The sequence below is a fragment of the Girardinichthys multiradiatus genome, chromosome 8 (assembly GCF_021462225.1).
Source record: "Girardinichthys multiradiatus isolate DD_20200921_A chromosome 8, DD_fGirMul_XY1, whole genome shotgun sequence".
In the NCBI taxonomy this organism is placed as follows: Eukaryota; Metazoa; Chordata; class Actinopteri; order Cyprinodontiformes; family Goodeidae; genus Girardinichthys; species Girardinichthys multiradiatus.
In genome coordinates, this window is record NC_061801.1 from 9,129,042 (window position 1) to 9,148,507 (window position 19,466).

The 19,466-nt window shown below is 40.7% G+C and overlaps 2 protein-coding genes across 3 annotated transcripts in view; both read left to right on the plus strand.

Moving 5' to 3' along the window:
• Positions 1-934: 934 nt before the first annotated feature.
• LOC124872229 (cyclin-dependent kinase 2-associated protein 1) lies at positions 935-6,087 on the plus strand. 2 transcript variants are annotated; one of them, XM_047371992.1, is made up of 4 exons: positions 935-1,114; positions 2,436-2,536; positions 5,246-5,372; positions 5,481-6,087. In XM_047371992.1, exons 1-4 carry the CDS (start codon positions 1,087-1,089, stop codon positions 5,546-5,548), a joined length of 324 nt encoding a protein of 107 aa, XP_047227948.1. In that variant the 5' UTR covers positions 935-1,086; the 3' UTR covers positions 5,549-6,087. The 2 variants fall into 2 exon arrangements, with proteins under 2 accessions (XP_047227948.1, XP_047227947.1); XM_047371991.1 differs by lacking the exon at positions 935-1,114 and adding an exon at positions 1,463-1,690.
• Positions 6,088-11,709: 5,622 nt separating this feature from the next.
• Positions 11,710-19,466, plus strand: part of LOC124872614 (M-phase phosphoprotein 9) — a 50,238-nt gene continuing 42,481 nt past the window's right edge. Inside the window, exons 1-3 of the mRNA XM_047372815.1 lie at positions 11,710-11,809; positions 12,483-12,754; positions 17,371-17,518. Of these exons, the coding sequence (XP_047228771.1) occupies positions 12,519-12,754; positions 17,371-17,518 (384 nt within the window). The 5' untranslated portion in view covers positions 11,710-11,809; positions 12,483-12,518. The remainder of the gene's footprint in view (positions 11,810-12,482; positions 12,755-17,370; positions 17,519-19,466) is intronic.

The window sequence follows — 19,466 nt, forward strand, 5'->3', positions numbered from 1 at the left end:
ATCCCAATCACAAGTCTTTTGCAGCCTCCATCAGGGTTTTTTCTACGATTGCCTGTCATCTAGACTCGCTCCCATAAAGGCCAGTTTTGTGCTGCCAAAGACTCAGTTGTCTTGATGAATTTTCCTGACTGTGGATCTCTGCAGTTTCTCAAGAGTTACCATAGGGCTCTTGGCTGCTTCTTTGAATATCTATTGTTTGGCCATACATTTTTCTGTTTTCAGATGATGGATTAAACCATGCTCAGTGAGTTCAAATGTTGTGATATTGTTTTATAACCCAACCCTGCTTTAATAATCAACACAGCCGTATCCCTGACCTGTCTGCTGTGTTTCTCGGTCTTCATGATGCTGCTTCGCTAATGTTCTCTCACAAACATGAGGCCTTTATAAAAACGCTGTTTATATTGAGATTACGTTACACAAGAGTGTTTAGTTGCCTTCCTAAAGGTTGTTTTTTTTATTTTAAGGTTATTGTAGTAAATGGGCTTTAGTATAAATAAATGCAACATTGTAATTTTCTTTTCACAACTTTGTGATCCTTTATAAATGTTGCAATGTTGTGAACATATTTACTGTCCTAGATTACATATTGGTCGGTTGTTCCTTTTAATGCTTAATATTTAAATGGTATAAAAAGGGTAGAAAAACACTAAAAAGTACAGAGTAATCTCTGCATTGAATTTAATAGTATTGCTATAGTATTTACACCAGGACTGGTGGGTTACTTTGACTAAAACTAAATAGTACAATGTCATTGATTTAATTAACACAGAGAACCATGAAAGGTATAACTTAAATTCTTCAGTAAAATTGTTCCACCAATAACTTAATTATTTAATCGAAGCCTGTACTTTACTTATATTAACACTTAAACCGGTTTAAAATAGAAAAACAGACTAAAGAACACGGACTGCCCTGCTGGGGCCTGGGTCATGAGTCGGCGGGTCAAACATAGTGACCATGTGGCCCTCAGGGACTCCTGGGAAGTAAAAGTCTTGAAGAGACTTATTTCAGATGGAAAACGACCACATGTTTCCTCTCTACAGCGATCTTTAAGAGCAGATTCACTCATCAGTGGATGGAGGGATGGAAACCACCACACAAACAAAACCAGGTATCAAACTGCTTATATTATTTTTTCTTTCATACTCTTAAAAAAAAAAAAAAAAAAAAGTTTAGTTGCTTTTTTGACAGGATTAAAAGTTTAAACTAAGATAAGATATACCTACAAAAAGCTACGTGTTTTACGTTGAAACGCGTTTTTCTGTTGTAAAAAATTAAAATTTTGCATTTCAAAAACATTTTTCACATCTAATCAGTTCAAGGCTTTAATCTGATTAAAGTATTCCAAAAGTATGGGCTGGAGTTAACTTTCTGATAAATATTGTTAAATGTCGAAAAAACGCGTGTTCGGCTGCGTGCGAATTTCTCGGCTTCGTGGTGGAAATCCCGTTTTTAAGTCGTTTTCTTGACAAAGCCGCATTGGATGGCAGCAGTGTTAAAAAGCACTGTGGGTGTCAATATAAAGTGACGGCCATATTTGCCGGTGCCGCTGTTGTAAACAAAAAGTGAGAGACAGACGCTTCACTGAATTTCGGGTCATTTTTATTTCTTTAATTTACAATGTCTTTGGGAATGTCTTACAAACCAAACGTCCATCAGCACATTCCGGGAACTTCTGGGAACCAGGGTAAGGAGAAAACGTGGGCGAAAATCAAAGTATCCGCTTGTTAAATCGAGTGTTAAATTCGGGGTCTCGGAGAATACCTGGAGAAAGACCGTGTCTGTAGTTTTTGTCCAGTTATATATATAGGGTCAGATCCTGGGAGCTAGGCTAATTCATATCCGCCATTATTACTAATGTAAAAGAGCGCCATCCGTGAGCCGAGACGGCGGAAAAACGCGGTGGGGATGCGAGGAAAGGCGTCGGGGATTCCGAAAATGTGGTTCTTGGTGGTCCGGGGCCGCGGTCCCGCCGTGGGGTTGCGGATCCACGGTGACAAAAATGTATCACTTATGTCTTCTTTAGCCAGCCTTGTTCCGTTTCCTCCATGATGCTCCTCAGTCGGAGCTGCCGATTGATCTGCCTCTGAGAAATTTGATGTCTCTTCGAGGACATCTGGTGGTGGAGAGGGAATATTACAGCTAGACAAAGCAGCAGGGTGGAGGGCTCACAGTGTTCACAATCACACTGTTATCAGCTAAATATAGTTCAAATAAAAAAATTGTATATTTGGATATACTGACGGATATGGATGGATCACTTCATGTGCAGCGTTTCAAATGAAATGACCAAAAATAGGACTTTTATACAGGACACATTGCAGAAAAATCGTACTTTTTTTTTTTTTTTTTTTTTTGCAATGTGTTAAATGCATTTTTTTCAAGGGAAACACAACTTTATGTATTCAATTTTCTTTTCATCCTGCCAACAGCTGGAAACCTTCCTTCCCCCTCAGCAGCAAACCTGGCTACATTGCAATCCTACAGGCCCATTCTGAGTGACTATGGACCTCCATCTCTGGGATTCTCACAGGTAACCACTTAGGAAGTGCTATTACTATAAGTTGTATTTATTTATAAGATTAGATGAAAAGTGGTCTGTATTTTTCTTTAGCTAATTAACTTGAAACGGCAAGTCTTTTAGTCTACAAATGATATTCAGTACATATTTTCCTTAACAGCTCAATTCATTATGCTCTTCAAAAACCTTTCTGGGAAAATGTTATAACATTGCCTTCTGGTTGGAGCAATTCATTTTCCTCATATATTTGTCATCACACAGTCAGGAACTTAACCCCATCAAGAATCTTTGGGATGTCCTGGAGAAGAATTTCCGAGCGGTCCAACTTTTCTCTCTGTACTTCTCTCCGTATAAGATATTGGCAAAAAATGTATGCAACTCTGCAGATAAATAAATGTGACAATGCAAAAGCTTATTGAAACCACAGTGAATACCTGCCATAATTAAAGCGAAAGGTGGTACAGGCAGTCGATAATAGCAAAGAATGTCATACTTTGCATTTTCATGATTGTCAGTACATTCATGAGCAAAAAGTAAGTACATCCTTGCTGCTTCCATAGGATTTAAGAGCAAAAGTAGCAGCCATGTGTTGCTGTTTAAATGCACTGTATTAACTTATCATCAGTAAGCTTGGCAGCTTTTATAAAAGGAGTTTGTGCAGTTTGTTGCTATGGAGAATACAGATGCGTGTTGACACAGTGCCAAGCAGACAACATATCAGCAACGACCTTAAAGAAGCAACTGTTGCAGCCCATCAAACTTGTAAGGGTCACAAGGCCATTTTCAAACTATTTCAAGTTCATCAGTCACAGGTAGAAAATGTTAAACATGGCTGCCAATCTCCACAGAAGTGGGTGTCCCAACATTTTCACCCCAAAGTCAGATTGTTTAAGTTTTAGAGAAATCGCAACAACAACAAAAAATCTAAGAGCTCCATCTTAGACTCTACCGACCTTAGTGCATTTAAGTTCACGACAGCACAGTTGGAAAAAGACTGAAAAATGTCCTGCTTGTTTGAATGGCCACAGCTTCTTCTGATTAAAACCAAAATGGCAGCAGGAGTTCCATCTGAATGAGCAAAAGATGAATGAGCATATTGGAACTTGTCCCCAACAGAATAAGAGTATTCCCTTACGACTAAAATAACAAAATTAAGCCAACCTGAAAATCTTACTGTTAGATGTGTTTAAGAAATATTAGCTCATAAGTCTGATATGATCAAAGGTTTATCAATCTCTCTTTCTGAAATGTAAACAAAGGGTTACATGCAAAATCTGGAGTTATTTTACCTGAATTAATAAAAGTTTGTAAGAGACAAAAAGCAAGAATTCAGAAAGAAGGGGTGGACCCAACACAAGTCTCTTTTAATCTGTCAGCGAAGACCACCACTAAACCACGATAAAACTGATGAGAGGATTGCTTACTTTGGTTCGGAATCAGACTGTTTTATCACCTCTCTTTGGGAATGAAATTCGGAGCCCCGCAGATGCAGGTCCCTACTTCCCTCTTGAATTCTGCTGATGAGAATAATCCCGATACACAGCTGTTCGGCCGGGAAGGTCACGCTCCAACCTGTCAGCACTTTTCTCCTTGCACTGGCATTAAATGTTTAGGAGGTTCTTCTCTGGAGAATCTGGAATCGAATTGTCAAAAGCTGTGATGATGTGTGAAAGAGGAATTTTCCTGAAGCTTTGAAAGCATCAAAAACAAAAATGTACAATGAATAGAAACAATTAAGCAAAAAAAAAAAAAAAAAATCTTAAACAAGTAGACCAGGTGTGGATTTAACAGGGTTAGTCCATTTGGTTCTATGTGTTTCGTAGTGTGTCTCGGACTTTTCTCTGAATGAGCATAAAACCGCTCACAGAGGTTGCCCAATGTGACGCCATCAGGCACTGATCACCAAGCAAGGAAAATAATTTTCCAAAACAATTTGTTTTTTGGCACATTACACAATCAAGGCAAAAAAGCTTTTCCGAACCATATTGTTTAAATGTCAGAGAGAGGGATCGTAAAGAACTGCCTTTGTTGATGAGACTAAGACTATCCCTCTAGCTGGAAGCCTGTGAGTGGGCAGCAAAGCCTCGGTGACCCCATTGTCTTGTGTCATGATGTATGTTTGGATGGGTTGTACTGGAATTCTAATTTCCCCTCGGGGATCAATAAAGTATCTTTGAATTGAATTGCTCAAGGTTACCGAGATGTAATATTCTACATGTGCATTGAAAGCTTAACATTAACTCCCTATTTAATATTGGAGTGAGCCACACACTGAATTACCATTAAAAAGTTAACCACTCATGTTTAAGTTTTGGGTCATTTCTAAAGCTTATTGAGCTCTAAACTTGCACAATAAGAGGATTCGCTTCAAATAACTCTATTTGAGACATACCGACATGCATCTAAACAATATTTGTTGAGCATTAAATGCCTCCGGATCCTAAACAGTAAATGTTTTTACAATCCCAGGAACATGGAGGCCTTTTGCAAAGCTTTGGAGTAATAGATCTGCCAACAGCTTTCTAAGCGTTGTAGTCACTACAAAGTATTAAATAACTAACTCAATAGTTATAAATACTGCTTTTGAAGGCTGAGACTATTCATTAGAACATTTCTCGATAACTTTCATGAAGTATTTAAGTGAGCGGTAAAGCATCAAACCTAAATTGATTGAGGAGCTCAGTTGAAATGTTTTAGTCTCATTTATTTGCTCCGACGCAGGGCTCCACCGGCAGCCAAGTGCCTCAGAACAAATATGCGGAGCTGCTGGCCATCATCGAAGAGCTTGGAAAGGAAATCAGGCCCACGTACGCTGGGAGCAAGAGTGCAATGGAGAGACTGAAAAGAGGTAAAGTGGAAACATTTTTTTGTCATTGCAGTAGTACATTGACATTAATAAGTGTGATAATTGTAACAACGGTTTGTTCATCTAAATGTGCAATTCTTTTTTGAACAGGGATAATTCACGCCAGAGGGCTGGTGCGTGAATGCTTGGCTGAGACTGAAAGAAATGCAAGGTCCTAGCCATAGACGTACATTCCTCCTTGCAAGAAGAAACTCTTTGGGGGAAAAAAACATGCATGGCATTTACAATGCAAGGAGGAAGCAAAAGAACAAAGGATGGAGGTGCAAGCTCTTAGACAGAAAAAAAATATAGTAATGCAGTTCATAACTCCTACGAGTTCTGAAGGATTACTTCAATCATGTGTGGGTTTTCTGGGAATCAAATGATTTTTCTATTCTCCGCTGTTGGGATCTTAGTTTTGACTTCTTACGTAAATACATTGGTATACGTTCATTTTTGCATGCGAACGGGCCCATGGGTTAATTGTAGACACTGCATGGCTTGTACAGGAGTAGGTAGATTTTTTTTTCTTTTCTTTTTTATAGTATTTGGTCTGGGTTTCAGACCCTTCTAATAAAAGACTCGGTGGTGGACACGTCAAATGCATTGGTTCATCTGTAATGAGATTGGTTTTGGTATTACAAGAAAAGAAAATGCTATTACTTCTTTGTATGTATTTATTACTCTGTGTAATAAATTGTATTTTCAATACAGTGGACATTGTGATTCAATGTGTTTAAATTTTTAAACAGAGCCTTGCTAAACTATTCATACCCCTTAAACCTTTTACATTGCGTCATGTTACAGCCATAAACTTCAGTGTGTTTTATTTTGATTTTATATGATAGAACAACACAAGCTAGTGTACAATCATAAAGTGGAAGGAACATTTTTCTTTTTTTTTCTAATAAAAAATTTGAAAAGTGAGGTGTGCATATTTAGCCCTCCCGAGTCAGCACTTTCAGTTATATTCCAAAATACTTTCTTCATCCTAAAGGGAAATTAAATGTTATAGCTCATATTATGCGGGCTGCTTCAATAAGCCGTTGTAGATGCTGATGGCTGTGTGCAGGAAGGATCTCCTGTAGCGGTCTGTTTTACAGCAGATTTGAAGAAGCCTCTGACTGAAGACGATCTGTTGTTCAACAGTCTCATGAAGAGGATGTTCAGGGTTCTCCATAATATTAATTTTATGAAGAATCCTTATTTGCACAATGATCTCTAGAGATTCCAGAGGAGTCCCCAGAACGGAGCCAGTCTTCTTTATCGGCTTGTTGGGCGTTTTTAAGTCCCTGGCTCTGATGCTGCTACCCCAGTAGATGATGGCAGAAGAGATGATACTCTCCACAACAGATTTATAAAAGATCTGCAGCATCTTGTTGCAAACACTGAAGGACCTAAGCTTCCTCAAGAAGTACAGTCTGCTCTGTCCCTTCTTGTAGATGGCTTCACAGTTGCATCTCCACTCAAGTCTGTTGTCCAGGTGAACACTGTGGTATTTATACTCCTCCAGCACCTCCACCTATTTTCATGATGGAAATAGTGTTTGCACTATTTCTGTTTCTCTTAAAATCTACAATCATCTCCTTTGTTTTATTCACGTTCAAAATGAGATGATTGTTTCCACACCATGCCACAAAGCGGTCCACCAGCTCCCTGTACTCAGCTTCTTGTCCATCTCTGATCCACCTCATGACTACAGAATCATCCGAGTATTTCTGCAGATGACAGGAGTCTGTCTTGTACAGGAAGTCTGAGGTGTACAGAATGAAAAGGAATGGTGAGAGTACAGTCCCCTGTGGCGCTCCTGTGCTGCTGACTACCTGGTTAGACTCACAACCCTTCAGTCTCACAAACTGTGGTCTGTTTGTCAGGTAGTCTTTGATCCAGTAAATTATTGAGGCCTCCACCTGAGTCTTTTGGAGTTTCTGACAAAGCAAATCAAGTTGGTTTGTATTAAATGTTCTGGAGAAATCAAAGAACATGATCCTCACAGTGCTGCTGGCTTTGTCCAGATAACAGTGGGTTTGTTGACGCAGATGTATGATGGCATCTTCAACTCCAACTCCACAGCAATAAGAAAACTGAAGGAGGTCCTGATGGTTCATTGTTTGGTTATTCAGGTGGGCCAACAGGAGTCTCTCTAGGACCTTCATGATGTGGAATGTCAGGGCAGCCGGTCTACAGTCACTGAGGACTAATGGGTGAGTTCTATTGGGTACTGGAACAAGACAGGAGGTCTTCCACAACACTGGAACCTTCTTCTGGGCCAGGCTAAGGTTGAAGAGGTGCTGCAGAATCCCACAGAGCTGCTCTGCACAGGCCTTCAGGACTCTAGGGCTGACATGATCTGGACCTGCAGCTTTGTTCCGGTTCAGTCTTTCCAGTTGTCTCTACACCTGACTTCTTGACAGGTGGAAAGGGTAAGACAAAGGGAGCATCAGCATATTCTGATCAGGTTGAAGGCAAACATGTAGAAACAGAAGGGTCTATGGCTGAGGTGGATAAAACATTTGAGGTGTGACAGGAAAGCTGTGGGTCAAAGGAGGATTCAATTCAAAAATTCAATTCAAAAATACTTTATTAATCCCAAAGGGAAATTAAATGTTGTTATAGCTCATATTATGTAGGTTTCTTCAAAGAGCCGTTGTAGATGCTGATGGCTGTGGGCAGGAAGGATCTCCTGTAGCACTCTGTCTTACAGCTGATCTGAAAATAGATGGGATATCTGTGCTCAGCTTCTTTCTGAACTGAACCTATTGAAGAATGTGTTCAGTTCATTGGCTCTGTCCAGACATCCATCAGTCCTATTGTCCTTCTGCTTGAACCCTGTGGTCTTCTTTATCCTTGACCACACATCTCTGATATTGTGTTCCTTGAGCTTGCTCTCCAGTTTCTTCTTGTAAACCTCCTTGCTGACGCTAATCTTGACTTTAGGTTGCTTCTGTATAATCCTCAATAGTTCCCTGTCACCCTCCCTGAAGGTTCCTTTTTTCTTGTTAAGCAGGTTCTTCAGGTCACTGGTGATCCAAGGTTTGTTATAATGGAAGCATCTCACCGTTCTGGTGGGGATGGTGTTATCCACACAGAAGTTTATATAGTCGGTTACACACTCAGCCATGGCATGGATGTCCTCTCCATGTGGCTGGCACAATGTGTCCCAATCTGTATCCTCAAAGCAACCTTGCAGGGCTTCTTCAGCTTCCTGTGACCATCTTCTCACAGTTCTCTTTATTACATGTTGCCTCTGAGCAAGGGGGTTATATTTCGAGCAGAGAAAAACAAGATTGGGATCTGATTTGCCTAGAGGAGAACTTTCTTTAGAGATGTACCAGGGTAAAATTCCTTGTTTGTCTGTAAAAACTGGACAATAAATTCAATTCAATTCAAAAATACTTTATTAATCCCAAAGGGAAATTAAATGAAAATTAAAAAGCTGATTGTGATATATGAGTCCTTGACATTTGCATAAAACAAAGCAAATGTTTTCTCTGGTAGAGCAGCTGACAAACCTTTGAAATGCTGGAAGTCTAGTAGAGAGTGAATTATGGTTAAACTCACCAGATATTGCCAGAAACGCATTGGGTTGTTGTGTCTGTAGCTTAGCAACACCTGAGCTGTTGGCATCACATGCAGTGTTGAAATAAAACTGGCAAACTCTCTGATTAAATCCCATGGATGAAAATTTACTGCTAACAGTTCAACATATGGGCTGGAGAGATGACACAGTAACATGTCCTGGATGACACCATCTGTTGTTCACAAGTACTGCCAGTCCACCTTCTTTGCGATTGCCCCTCCTCTTTAAATCTCTGTCTGCTCATATGGTCAGAAAGCCTGGCAGAGTCAGGTAAATGATCCTGCAGCCATGTCTCAGTGAAACACATACAGGTCCTTCTAAAAAAATTAGCATATTGTGATAAAGTTAATTATTTTCCATAATGTCATAATGAAAATTTAACATTAATATATTTTAGATTCATTGCACACTAACTGAAATATTTCAGGTCTTTTATTGTCTTAATACGGAGGATTTTGGCATACAGCTCATGAAAACCCAAAATTCCTATCTCACAAAATTAGCATATTTCATCCGACCAATAAAAGAAAAGTGTTTTTAATACAAAAAACGTCAACCTTCAAATAATCATGTACAGTTATGCACTCAATACTTGGTCGGGAATCCTTTGGCAGAAATGACTGCTTCAATGCGGCGTGGCATGGAGACAATCAGCCTGTGGCACTGCTGAGGTCCTATGGAGGCCCAGGATGCTTCGATAGCGGCCTTTAGCTCATCCAGAGTGTTGGGTCTTGAGTCTCTCAACGTTCTCTTCACAATATCCCACAGATTCTCTATGGGGTTCAGGTCAGGAGAGTTAGCAGGCCAATTGAGCACAGTGATACCATGGTCAGTAAACCATTTACCAGTGGTTTTGGCACTGTGAGCAGGTGATTAGGTTCATAGCTCGTTTAGAGACCCTTTTAATGATATGCTAATTTTGTGAGATAGGAATTTTGGGTTTTCATGAGCTGTATGCCAAAATCATCCGTATTAAGACAATAAAAGACCTGAAATATTTCAGTTAGTGTGCAATGAATCTAAAATATATGAATGTTAAATTTTCACCATGACATTATGGAAAATAATGAACTTTATCACAATATGCTAATGTTTTGAGAAGGACCTGTAAAACTGCATTCCTGATACTCTGGCAGGGTCCTTTTGTAGGGCTTGAAGTTCATCCAACTTGTTTCCCAACGAGCTCACATTGCCCATCATAATTGATGGAAGAGAAGGTTTAAACTTCCTCCTTCTCTCTCTTCTCATTGCTACTTCTCTGCATCCATGGTTTTTACTTCTCAATTCATCCAGGATTTGGGGTTGTAGTCCAAGTATTATTTGAGCTTTTGAGATATTAATCCGCTGCTTCTCGTTGTAAAAAGAAAACACCTTATTGCTATGGTGATGCATCACAACAAAAGTCCAAAAGGAAAAAAATATCAGCAAAACCCTTCCAGCTGCACATCAACAGATACCGTTGAGGATATTCATCCAAAAAATCTATTTTATTCACCACAAGAGGAATTTGAGTTCTTAAAAAGAATGAATCAGACTGCTACTCCAACCTGCTGCCACCTTGAGCTGCGCAATTCTAGAATTTGCAACCATTACAACTGCAGGCCTTGTGGGTATATCTATACCACCTTTAGACATTTTAAGACTAAATATTTTACAAATTCCTCTTTGAAATGGCTCAAGCTCAGTCTGATTTGATTGAGAGTTTCTGAACATCAAATTTAGCATTCAATTGGATTTAGATCTGGACTTTGAATGGACCATACTAATACGTGAGTATACTTTGATCTGAACCACACTATTGTAGCTCTGGGTCTCAAATTTTGTTTTCTAACCTAACCCCACTATAAATCTCTCTAAAACCTTATGATGACCTGTCTGTTGTGTTCCTGGTGTTTATACTTTATGTTTTCTCATGTTCTCTACAGAATGTAGAAAATGATCCTTCTAAATGATCCGCTTTGCAAAAAGGTTTGTGGTATTGCACCCACTTTTTACTATACACAATCCACATCAACAAAATCAGTTGGACATATTATGTTAGTCTTAGCTGCTTTTCAGTGTACTGTTTAAGAAAATTAGTTTTTATGGCATAGTACATCTAGGGCCCATATGGGTCCCACTTTTTACCGAGCATCTGGCATCAAATCAGTATAGCCAGTTAACATAGGGCCATTGTATAACCTGTGAACATTGTAATCTGTAGCCATTTTGGATTCAATTTCCTAACAGTATAGGTTCCATTTGTTAATGTTGGCTTGAAAGCTAATCTCTAAATTATCAGCAGTGTTAGACATTAGCATGGACAGCTTACGAAGGAGGTGGTAGTCTGGGGACACTGAGTTTCAGGGACCCATTTTTTGGTTTTGAATGATTGGATGTTTTTGAAAACACAGTAATTTAAGTATTTTAATTTGTGGGATTCGTGTAAAGATAGTAATATTTTAATTTGTTGTTAACAAAAGCAAGCTTTAAAGTTAAAGTCTACCAACTATGCGTAAAAAAGCGTATGTTTAGGACATTGAACCCGTATCAGAATTTAAAAGGTTTTTTTAGGATCTACATAAATGAAAGCCATCCTACACAAAACGGTTTTGAACATCTTCTAGTTAAAACTGTCTTCTGTCAGTTTGGCTGAACACAAGTGTACTCAATTTCTCCCCCACCAGCCAATAGAAATAAAGAGTGAAAATATTAACCAATCACACGTCTGTATTTCAGATCGCATTCTGACCAATAGCGTTAGGGGATGTGAGCGTTTAGCGGACACCGAACACTGCAGTGCAGCAGCCAACCAGCACACAGCTAGCGACACCGACTACTCACACAGAAATATGGAAATAATAACATTAGAAGTCAACTGGTAGGTTAACTGTTAGTTGGTGTAGGCTATCCTAGCCGCACAGTCTGGTGTTATAAAGCGGTTTGCAGTTGAATGCTACTGTCCCCGCGCTGTCCTGCTTGCCTCAGCTGCGCTTATTAACCTGTAATAAACCAACTTAGCCTAACTGAGCTAACTGGCTAACCAATTGAACGGCTAGTTTGTTGCAGGTGTAGTTAGCTCCAGCTAAATAAGTCATCCTAAATTATACAGAACAGGTAACTTTATCTGTCGGTGCTATAGACATCGTAGCTCTGGAAGCTAATGTTGCTCATAATATTTGTGATACTGCCTGTCTCTTCCGCGTTAATTATCTTTGCGAATTTAATTAGCCATACATTAATTAAACATGTTCTATTTAGACGAGCTTTCAAATTTAAAGAAACGTAGCTATTAGCATCAACACAGGCTGATGCTAATGCGCCACACTGACGCCTGAACATGAACGGTTTTTTGTATGTGTTATAAATGTTCACTGGGCATGTTATGTGTAAATATCGCGTCTCGGACTGTATAATAATTCCTGGATTTATTGTTACAGTGCTCACGTTACTCAAGGTAACAGACGCTTTTTTAGGCACTGGTGTAACAGCTGTGCAACACATCCAGATGTTCACTCAAACTCAACCCCGCTTTCTCTTTGTTTGGCTTCCAGCTGTCAGAAAGACCCCCTCCACATGGGCCCATAAACATGTCCACAGATGACAGTATCTCCGAGGATGTGTCCAGCTCGGGGGCTTTGAGCCACTGCCACGCCAGTGCTGACGGGGATGGAGGAAAGGAGAGTGAGACCTCTCTGGTGTCCTCCGAGGGGACATCAGCTTCGGGCCTGGCTGTCTTGGAGGAGAGACGCGCCACCTCCAAAACAACGGGAGGCACTGTGGAGAGCATTCACGTGGACATCACACCAGCATGCAACAAGATCAGGTGCCACACTGTGTTTTGCATGAAAAATAGAGACATGATATTATTGTGTAAAAGATGTCATTTTCAATATAAACTATGTTAATGTTCAATTATTTAACAGTTTTGGTTGTATTTTCTTTAGTACTTTTCTTCAGCCTCATTGGAAAACGTTATGAGTAGGAGGGATTTGTAAGGAAGGAAATGAAAGTCATGTTGCAATGAGATTCTGGACACACTTGAAAACGGAGTTGCAGTTGTGAAACTGCAGCTATTCAACAAAAATGACCTTAGATACTACCCGAAGGCAAACAACGGCTTGGAATACTTTTTATACCACTTGAACTTTTTTGCATATTGTTGCAATACAACCGCAAACCTCAGTGTATGTTTTTGGTATTTTATGTGAAAGAAAAGCACAAAGTAGCATATACAGGTCCTTCTCAAAATATTAGCATATTGTGATAAAGTTCATTATTTTCCATAATGTAATGATGAAAATGTAACATTCATATATTTTAGATTCATTGCACACTAACTGAAATATTTCAGGTCTTTTATTGTCTTAATACGGATGATTTTGGCATGAAAACCCAAAATTCCTGTCTCACAAAATTAGCATATCATTAAAAGGGTCTCTAAACGAGCTATGAACCTAATCATCTGAATCAACGAGTTAACTCTAAACACCTGCAAAAGATTCCTGAGGCCTTTAAAACTCCCAGCCTGGTTCATCACTCAAAACCCCAATCATGGGTAAGACTGCCGACCTGACTGCTGTCCAGAAGGCCACTATTGACACCCTCAAGCAAGAGGGTAAGACACAGAAAGAAATTTCTGAACGAATAGGCTGTTCCCAGAGTGCTGTATCAAGGCACCTCAGTGGGAAGTCTGTGGGAAGGAAAAAGTGTGGCAGAAAACGCTGCACAACGAGAAGAGGTGACCGGACCCTGAGGAAGATTGTGGAGAAGGGCCGATTCCAGACCTTGGGGGACCTGCGGAAGCAGTGGACTGAGTCTGGAGTAGAAACATCCAGAGCCACCGTGCACAGGCGTGTGCAGGAAATGGGCTACAGGTGCCGCATTCCCCAGGTCAAGCCACTTTTGAAGCAGAAACAGCGGCAGAAGCACCTGACCTGGGCTACAGAGAAGCAGCACTGGACTGTTGCTCAGTGGTCCAAAGTACTTTTTTCGGATGAAAGCAAATTCTGCATGTCATTCGGAAATCAAGGTGCCAGAGTCTGGAGGAAGACTGGGGAGAAGGAAATGCCAAAATGCCAGAAGTCCAGTGTCAAGTACCCACAGTCAGTAATGGTCTGGGGTGCCGTGTCAGCTGCTGGTGTTGGTCCACTGTGTTTTATCAAGGGCAGGGTCAATGCAGCTAGCTATCAGGAGATTTTGGAGCACTTCATGCTTCCATCTGCTGAAAAGCTTTATGGAGATGAAGATTTAATTTTTCGGCACGACCTGGCACCTGCTCACAGTGCCAAAACCACTGGTAAATGGTTTACTGACCATGGTATCACTGTGCTCAATTGGCCTGCCAACTCTCCTGACCTGAACCCCATAGAGAATCTGTGGGATATTGTGAAGAGAACGTTGAGAGACTCAAGACCCAACACTCTGGATGAGCTAAAGGCCGCTATCGAAGCATCCTGGGCCTCCATAAGACCTCAGCAGTGCCACAGGCTGATTGCCTCCATGCCACGCCGCATTGAAGCAGTCATTTCTGCAAAAGGATTCCCGACCAACTATTGAGTGCATAACTGTACATGATTATTTGAAGGTTGACGTTTTTTGTATTAAAAACACTTTTCTTTTATTGGTCGGATGAAATATGCTAATTTTGTGAGATAGGAATTTTGGGTTTTCATGAGCTGTATGCCAAAATCATCCGTATTAAGACAATAAAAGACCTGAAATATTTCAGTTAGTGTGCAATGAATGTAAAATATATGAATGTTAAATTTTCATCATGACATTATGGAAAATAATTAACTTTATCACAATATGCTAATTTTTTGAGAAGGACCTGTAATTGTGAGGTAGAAGTAAAAAGATATGTACATTCAGCTCATTTAAATATGATAGCCTTCAACAAAATCCAGTGCCACAAAATAGCCTTCAGAAGTCACCAAATTAGGAACCAGAGTCCACTTGTGTATGACTTAAGATGAATATAAATCCAGCTGTCCTGTGAAGGCCTCAGAACACAGCAGACAGGTCTGGGAGAAAGATTTGGACAAATGTAATGCAGGGTTAGGTCATAAAACATTATCTCAAAATTTAAACATGACAGAGCTCTGTTCATCTCATCATTCCAAAATGAAAAGCTCATGGCACAACTGCATTTCTACCATGACATGACCATGCAACCTAAATGAAAGGCTGCGTAAGGAGAGCATTATCAGAGAAGCAGCCAAAACACCCATGGGGACTCTGGAGGAGCTGCTGAGATCCACAGCTCAGGCGGGAGGATCTGTTGAAAAATACCTATGCAAACCATTCTTTTAAAATTTTATTCGTAAAAGAAATTTAAAACCATTGATAATTTTCCTTCCACTTCACAATTATGCACCGAGTTCTGTTGGTCCGTCATACATAGATGTGCATTGTTTTGTGTGTTTCAGAATCAGAATCAGAAAAGCTTTATTGCCAAGTACGTTTTTGGACATACAAGGAATTTGTTTTGGCGTAGTCGGTGCAATACAATACAAATTAAACAGTATAAACATATCTACAATATAATATAAATATATGTGCACAGTTTTAAGTGAGTGAGAGTAAATATAGAGCAGTATAAGATGCAAGAGCAATACAACAGTGCAGGTGATCATTGTGCAAGTAAAGCAGTGCAAGTAAAGCAGGAGTCCAAGCTGAGCGTTAATGTAACGCATAGAGTTACAAGTTACAAGTGTCCTGTCAGCAAAAAAAGGGGGGGTGTGGGGGAAAGGGAGAGTGTCAGGGTGGTTTCCGGGCTTTGTTAACCAGGCTGGTGGCAGATGGGAAAAAACTGTTCTTGTGGCGTGAGGTTTTGGTCCGGATGGACCGCAGCCTCCTGCCAGAGGGGAGAGTCTCAAAGAGTCTGTGACCGGGGTGGGAGGGATCAGCCAGAATCTTCCCTGCCCGCTTCAGGGTCCTGGAGGTGTACAGTTCCTGGAGCGACAGTAGACTGCAGCCAATCACCTTCTCAGCAGACCGAATGACACGCTGCAGCCTGTCCTTATCCTTGGCTGTAGCAGCGGCGTACCAGATGGTGATGGAGGAGGTGAGGATGGACTCAATGATGGCTGTGTAGAAGTGCACCATCATAGTCTTTGGCAGGTTGAATTTCTTCAGCTGCCGCAGGAAGAACATCCTCTGCTGGGCTTTCTTGATGAGGGAGCTGATGTTTGGCTCCCACTTGAGATCCTGGGAGATGATGGTTCCCAGGAAGCGGAAAGATTCCACAGTGTCAATTGTGGAGTCACAGAGGGTGATGGGGGCAGGTGGGGCTGGGTTCTGCCTGAAGTTCACAACCATCTCCACTGTCTTTAGAGCGTTGAGCTCAAGGTTGTTCTGGCTGCACCAGTCCAACAGATGGTCCACCTCCCATCTGTACGCGGACTCGTCACCATCAGAGATGAGTCCGATCAGGGTGGTGTCGTCCGCAAACTTCAGAAGCTTGACAGACTGGTGACTGGAGGTGCAGCTGTTGGTGTACAGGGAGAAGAGCAGAGGAGAGAGAACACAGCCTTGGGGGGAACCGGTGCTGATGGTCAGGGAGTCAGAGACGTGCTTCCCCAGCCTCACGCGCTGCTTCCTGTCAGACAGGAAGTCAGTGATCCACCTACAGGTGGAGTCGGGCACACTCAGCTGGGAGAGCTTCTCCTGTAGCAGAACTGGGACGATGGTGTTGAAGGCAGAGCTGAAATCCACAAACAGGATCCTGGCGTAGGTTCCTGTGGAGTCCAGGTGCCGGAGGATGAAGTGAAGGGCTAAGTTGACTGCATCATCTACAGACCTGTTGGCTCTGTAGGCAAACTGCAGGGGGTCATGGAGGGGGTCGGTGATGTCTTTTAGGTGTGAGAGCACAAGGCGCTCAAAGGACTTCATCACCACAGAGGTCAGGGCGACGGGTCTGAAGTCATTAAGCCCTGTGGTCCTTGGCTTCTTGGGAACAGGGACGATGGTGGAGGACTTGAAGTTTAGGCTGTGGAAGAAAAAAAACGGCCATCCTTACAGTTACACCCAACTGAACATGAAATCAGTGTAAAATGTGATTTTTGGAATCAAATGAGGATGCAGGAGCTGCTGGGGAAAACTCTACCGTGCATCATGAAAACAAGCAAACTTTAGTTTAAATTACTGCTGATATCATGTCTGAAATATTGTAGCTTCCTGATATACACAGCACTTGGTGTAATGTTTAAATAAGTTTATATAATCATACTAATTATCAGTCTTGATAAGCAGACATCTTTTCTGGCCTGTGATTGTAATGTTTTTCATTTCTCATTATTTCCCTTTGGTCTTTTTTTTGTAACATTTTGCCTTAATTCTGGATATGCATGATGTTTATTATTATCAAGAAAACCCCTTAATCTATTGTACATAATTTGTCCATATCTTGCAAGTCATTTCAGTACAATTCTATTGTAGGAATTTGTGTCTGAGCACAGACGAAGCATTCGAACATGGGAAGACCCTGCCATTTATCAACCCGAGCTCCCTGGAGACCTTGAGGGCCCTGGTGCAGGAGATACAGAGCAGTGGAGAAACTGACCCTGAGATCTGGAAGGATTGTGAGGTGGGAGCTTATGAACAGCCTGAAAGATAAACTTTTGTATAGAATATGTTATTGAAATCTTAAGTACATGCTGATGCTTTTCAAAGTGAAGCTAGGAATCGCTGTTTAAGCTGTTGTTCTTACTCACTGATGCAATTTGCTGCCGGCAGCCTAATTTCTGAGGTGTCACTTTTATTTTTTTCTGTGGATAACACCTGACAGTTCTGCAGACACACACTTGGACGCACATACACATTTGCAGAACTCAAGTACTGGCACAGCACCACACTGCAGCTGATCTTTTCATACACAGGATGTGAGGTGATAATCGTAATGCACTCCAACCCGGAGCCTTTGTTCTTTGCAGTACAGTAGGCCTTTGAACAAGGGTGAAAGAATGGTAAATTACTTTCTGCACAGATAATGTTTTTTGCACAAGAATGATTGCCCCTAATGTGATTGCTTTTCACTGTTTGAAAAGAGTTTATACCAAAGTTCAGGGGAACCATGAAGAGTCCCTGACAGTTTTTAGTTATTCACAGGATACATTAGCAATGTCTAAGCAAGTAGGAATTATATTGTTCCATTTCAGTTGTGTCCAGGCTTGTAGCTCACAATAGGTGCATCATTTCCATATCAGGAATTGAAGCATATGTAAAATAGCATGATATAAAATAATCACAAAGCAGCAAAGTCCGTAGCCAAAAGTTACCCAAATTTGGGCATTTGTACTTGACACAATGTCCACCCAAGACAGAGTGGTGATAGCAAAGTCTACAGCTTGAATGAGCGTTAATAAGACAAAGATTTATACAGAGATGGGAAGGAAGTCGATGGAAATGTTTTCTGAGAACAGTGGCTTCAAGATCTAGCAGACTGGCACCCTACCCAGGGAAGATTTCTGGTCAGCCAGTCCAATTGTAACTTATCACAGCGGAGAATGATCACTTGCTAAAAGCAAAAATTCTGGCAGCATTCAGTTTTGCTCTGGTTCTGACCAGCAATGTTTCTCGGATGTGAAAAGATTTGTGCCAGCATTCCTATTTCTCCGAACAACTGTATCACCAGCAAAGTCTACTTTACATTAGCAATCAGTGGTTGTCTAAAAAAGTGAATTTTCTACACACAGTCCATTCCATATTTTACTCGTGAGATGTTAATTGCACTAGTGTAATGTAGCTGACACTCTCTGTCTTGTCTCCTAAACTTTGTTAAGTCAAAATACGGATATATAATCTGTCATTCACCTGGCTCAAGCACAATAAAACAAACAAGCAGCTAATTATTTTGAGTAAAACCAGGCAGGGAGCATAATATATCAATCTTCAGACATCAATAGACAATTGGTGCTTGGATCAAGAAAAACCACAATATAACAATTTTTTCACCTGAGAAACTTTATGCTCACAAACAAAACCCCCAGTTGCCTCAGTGATGTAGCTGATGAATCCCTTAGAGCTGTGGCATAAACTGTGTTGAGTCCTGGTCCTGCAGTGTTGGGTTGTTCTATTGAAGCCAAGATTCCAAATGTTGTACAATCCTGGGGCAAAGGGTACTTTGATTGGACAGACTGTTTTTGGTGGTTGAGAAGAAATCTGTCCTTTTGACCTGTTTCCTCTCATGAAGCACGCTCACTTCAACTGCATAGATGGATATTTGTGCAAAGTAACAGTGCGTACTCCATCCCTTTTCAGTGTTCATTCTAGATATTATTATTTAGTATTTTCCATTTGTTTTTTCAAGAAAACTGTTTTCTGTTTACAACAATAGACAGTTGCAATCTGCAGTTATACAGTTGGGAAAATTTGATACACCACTGATTTTGCAAGTTTTCTCACTTACAAAGAATGGAGAGGTCTGTAATCTTCATCGTAGGTTCACTTCAACTGTGAGGTACAAAATCTTAAAAAACCCCCAGAAATTTTCATTATATGATATTTAAATAATTTATTTGCGTCTTATTGCATAA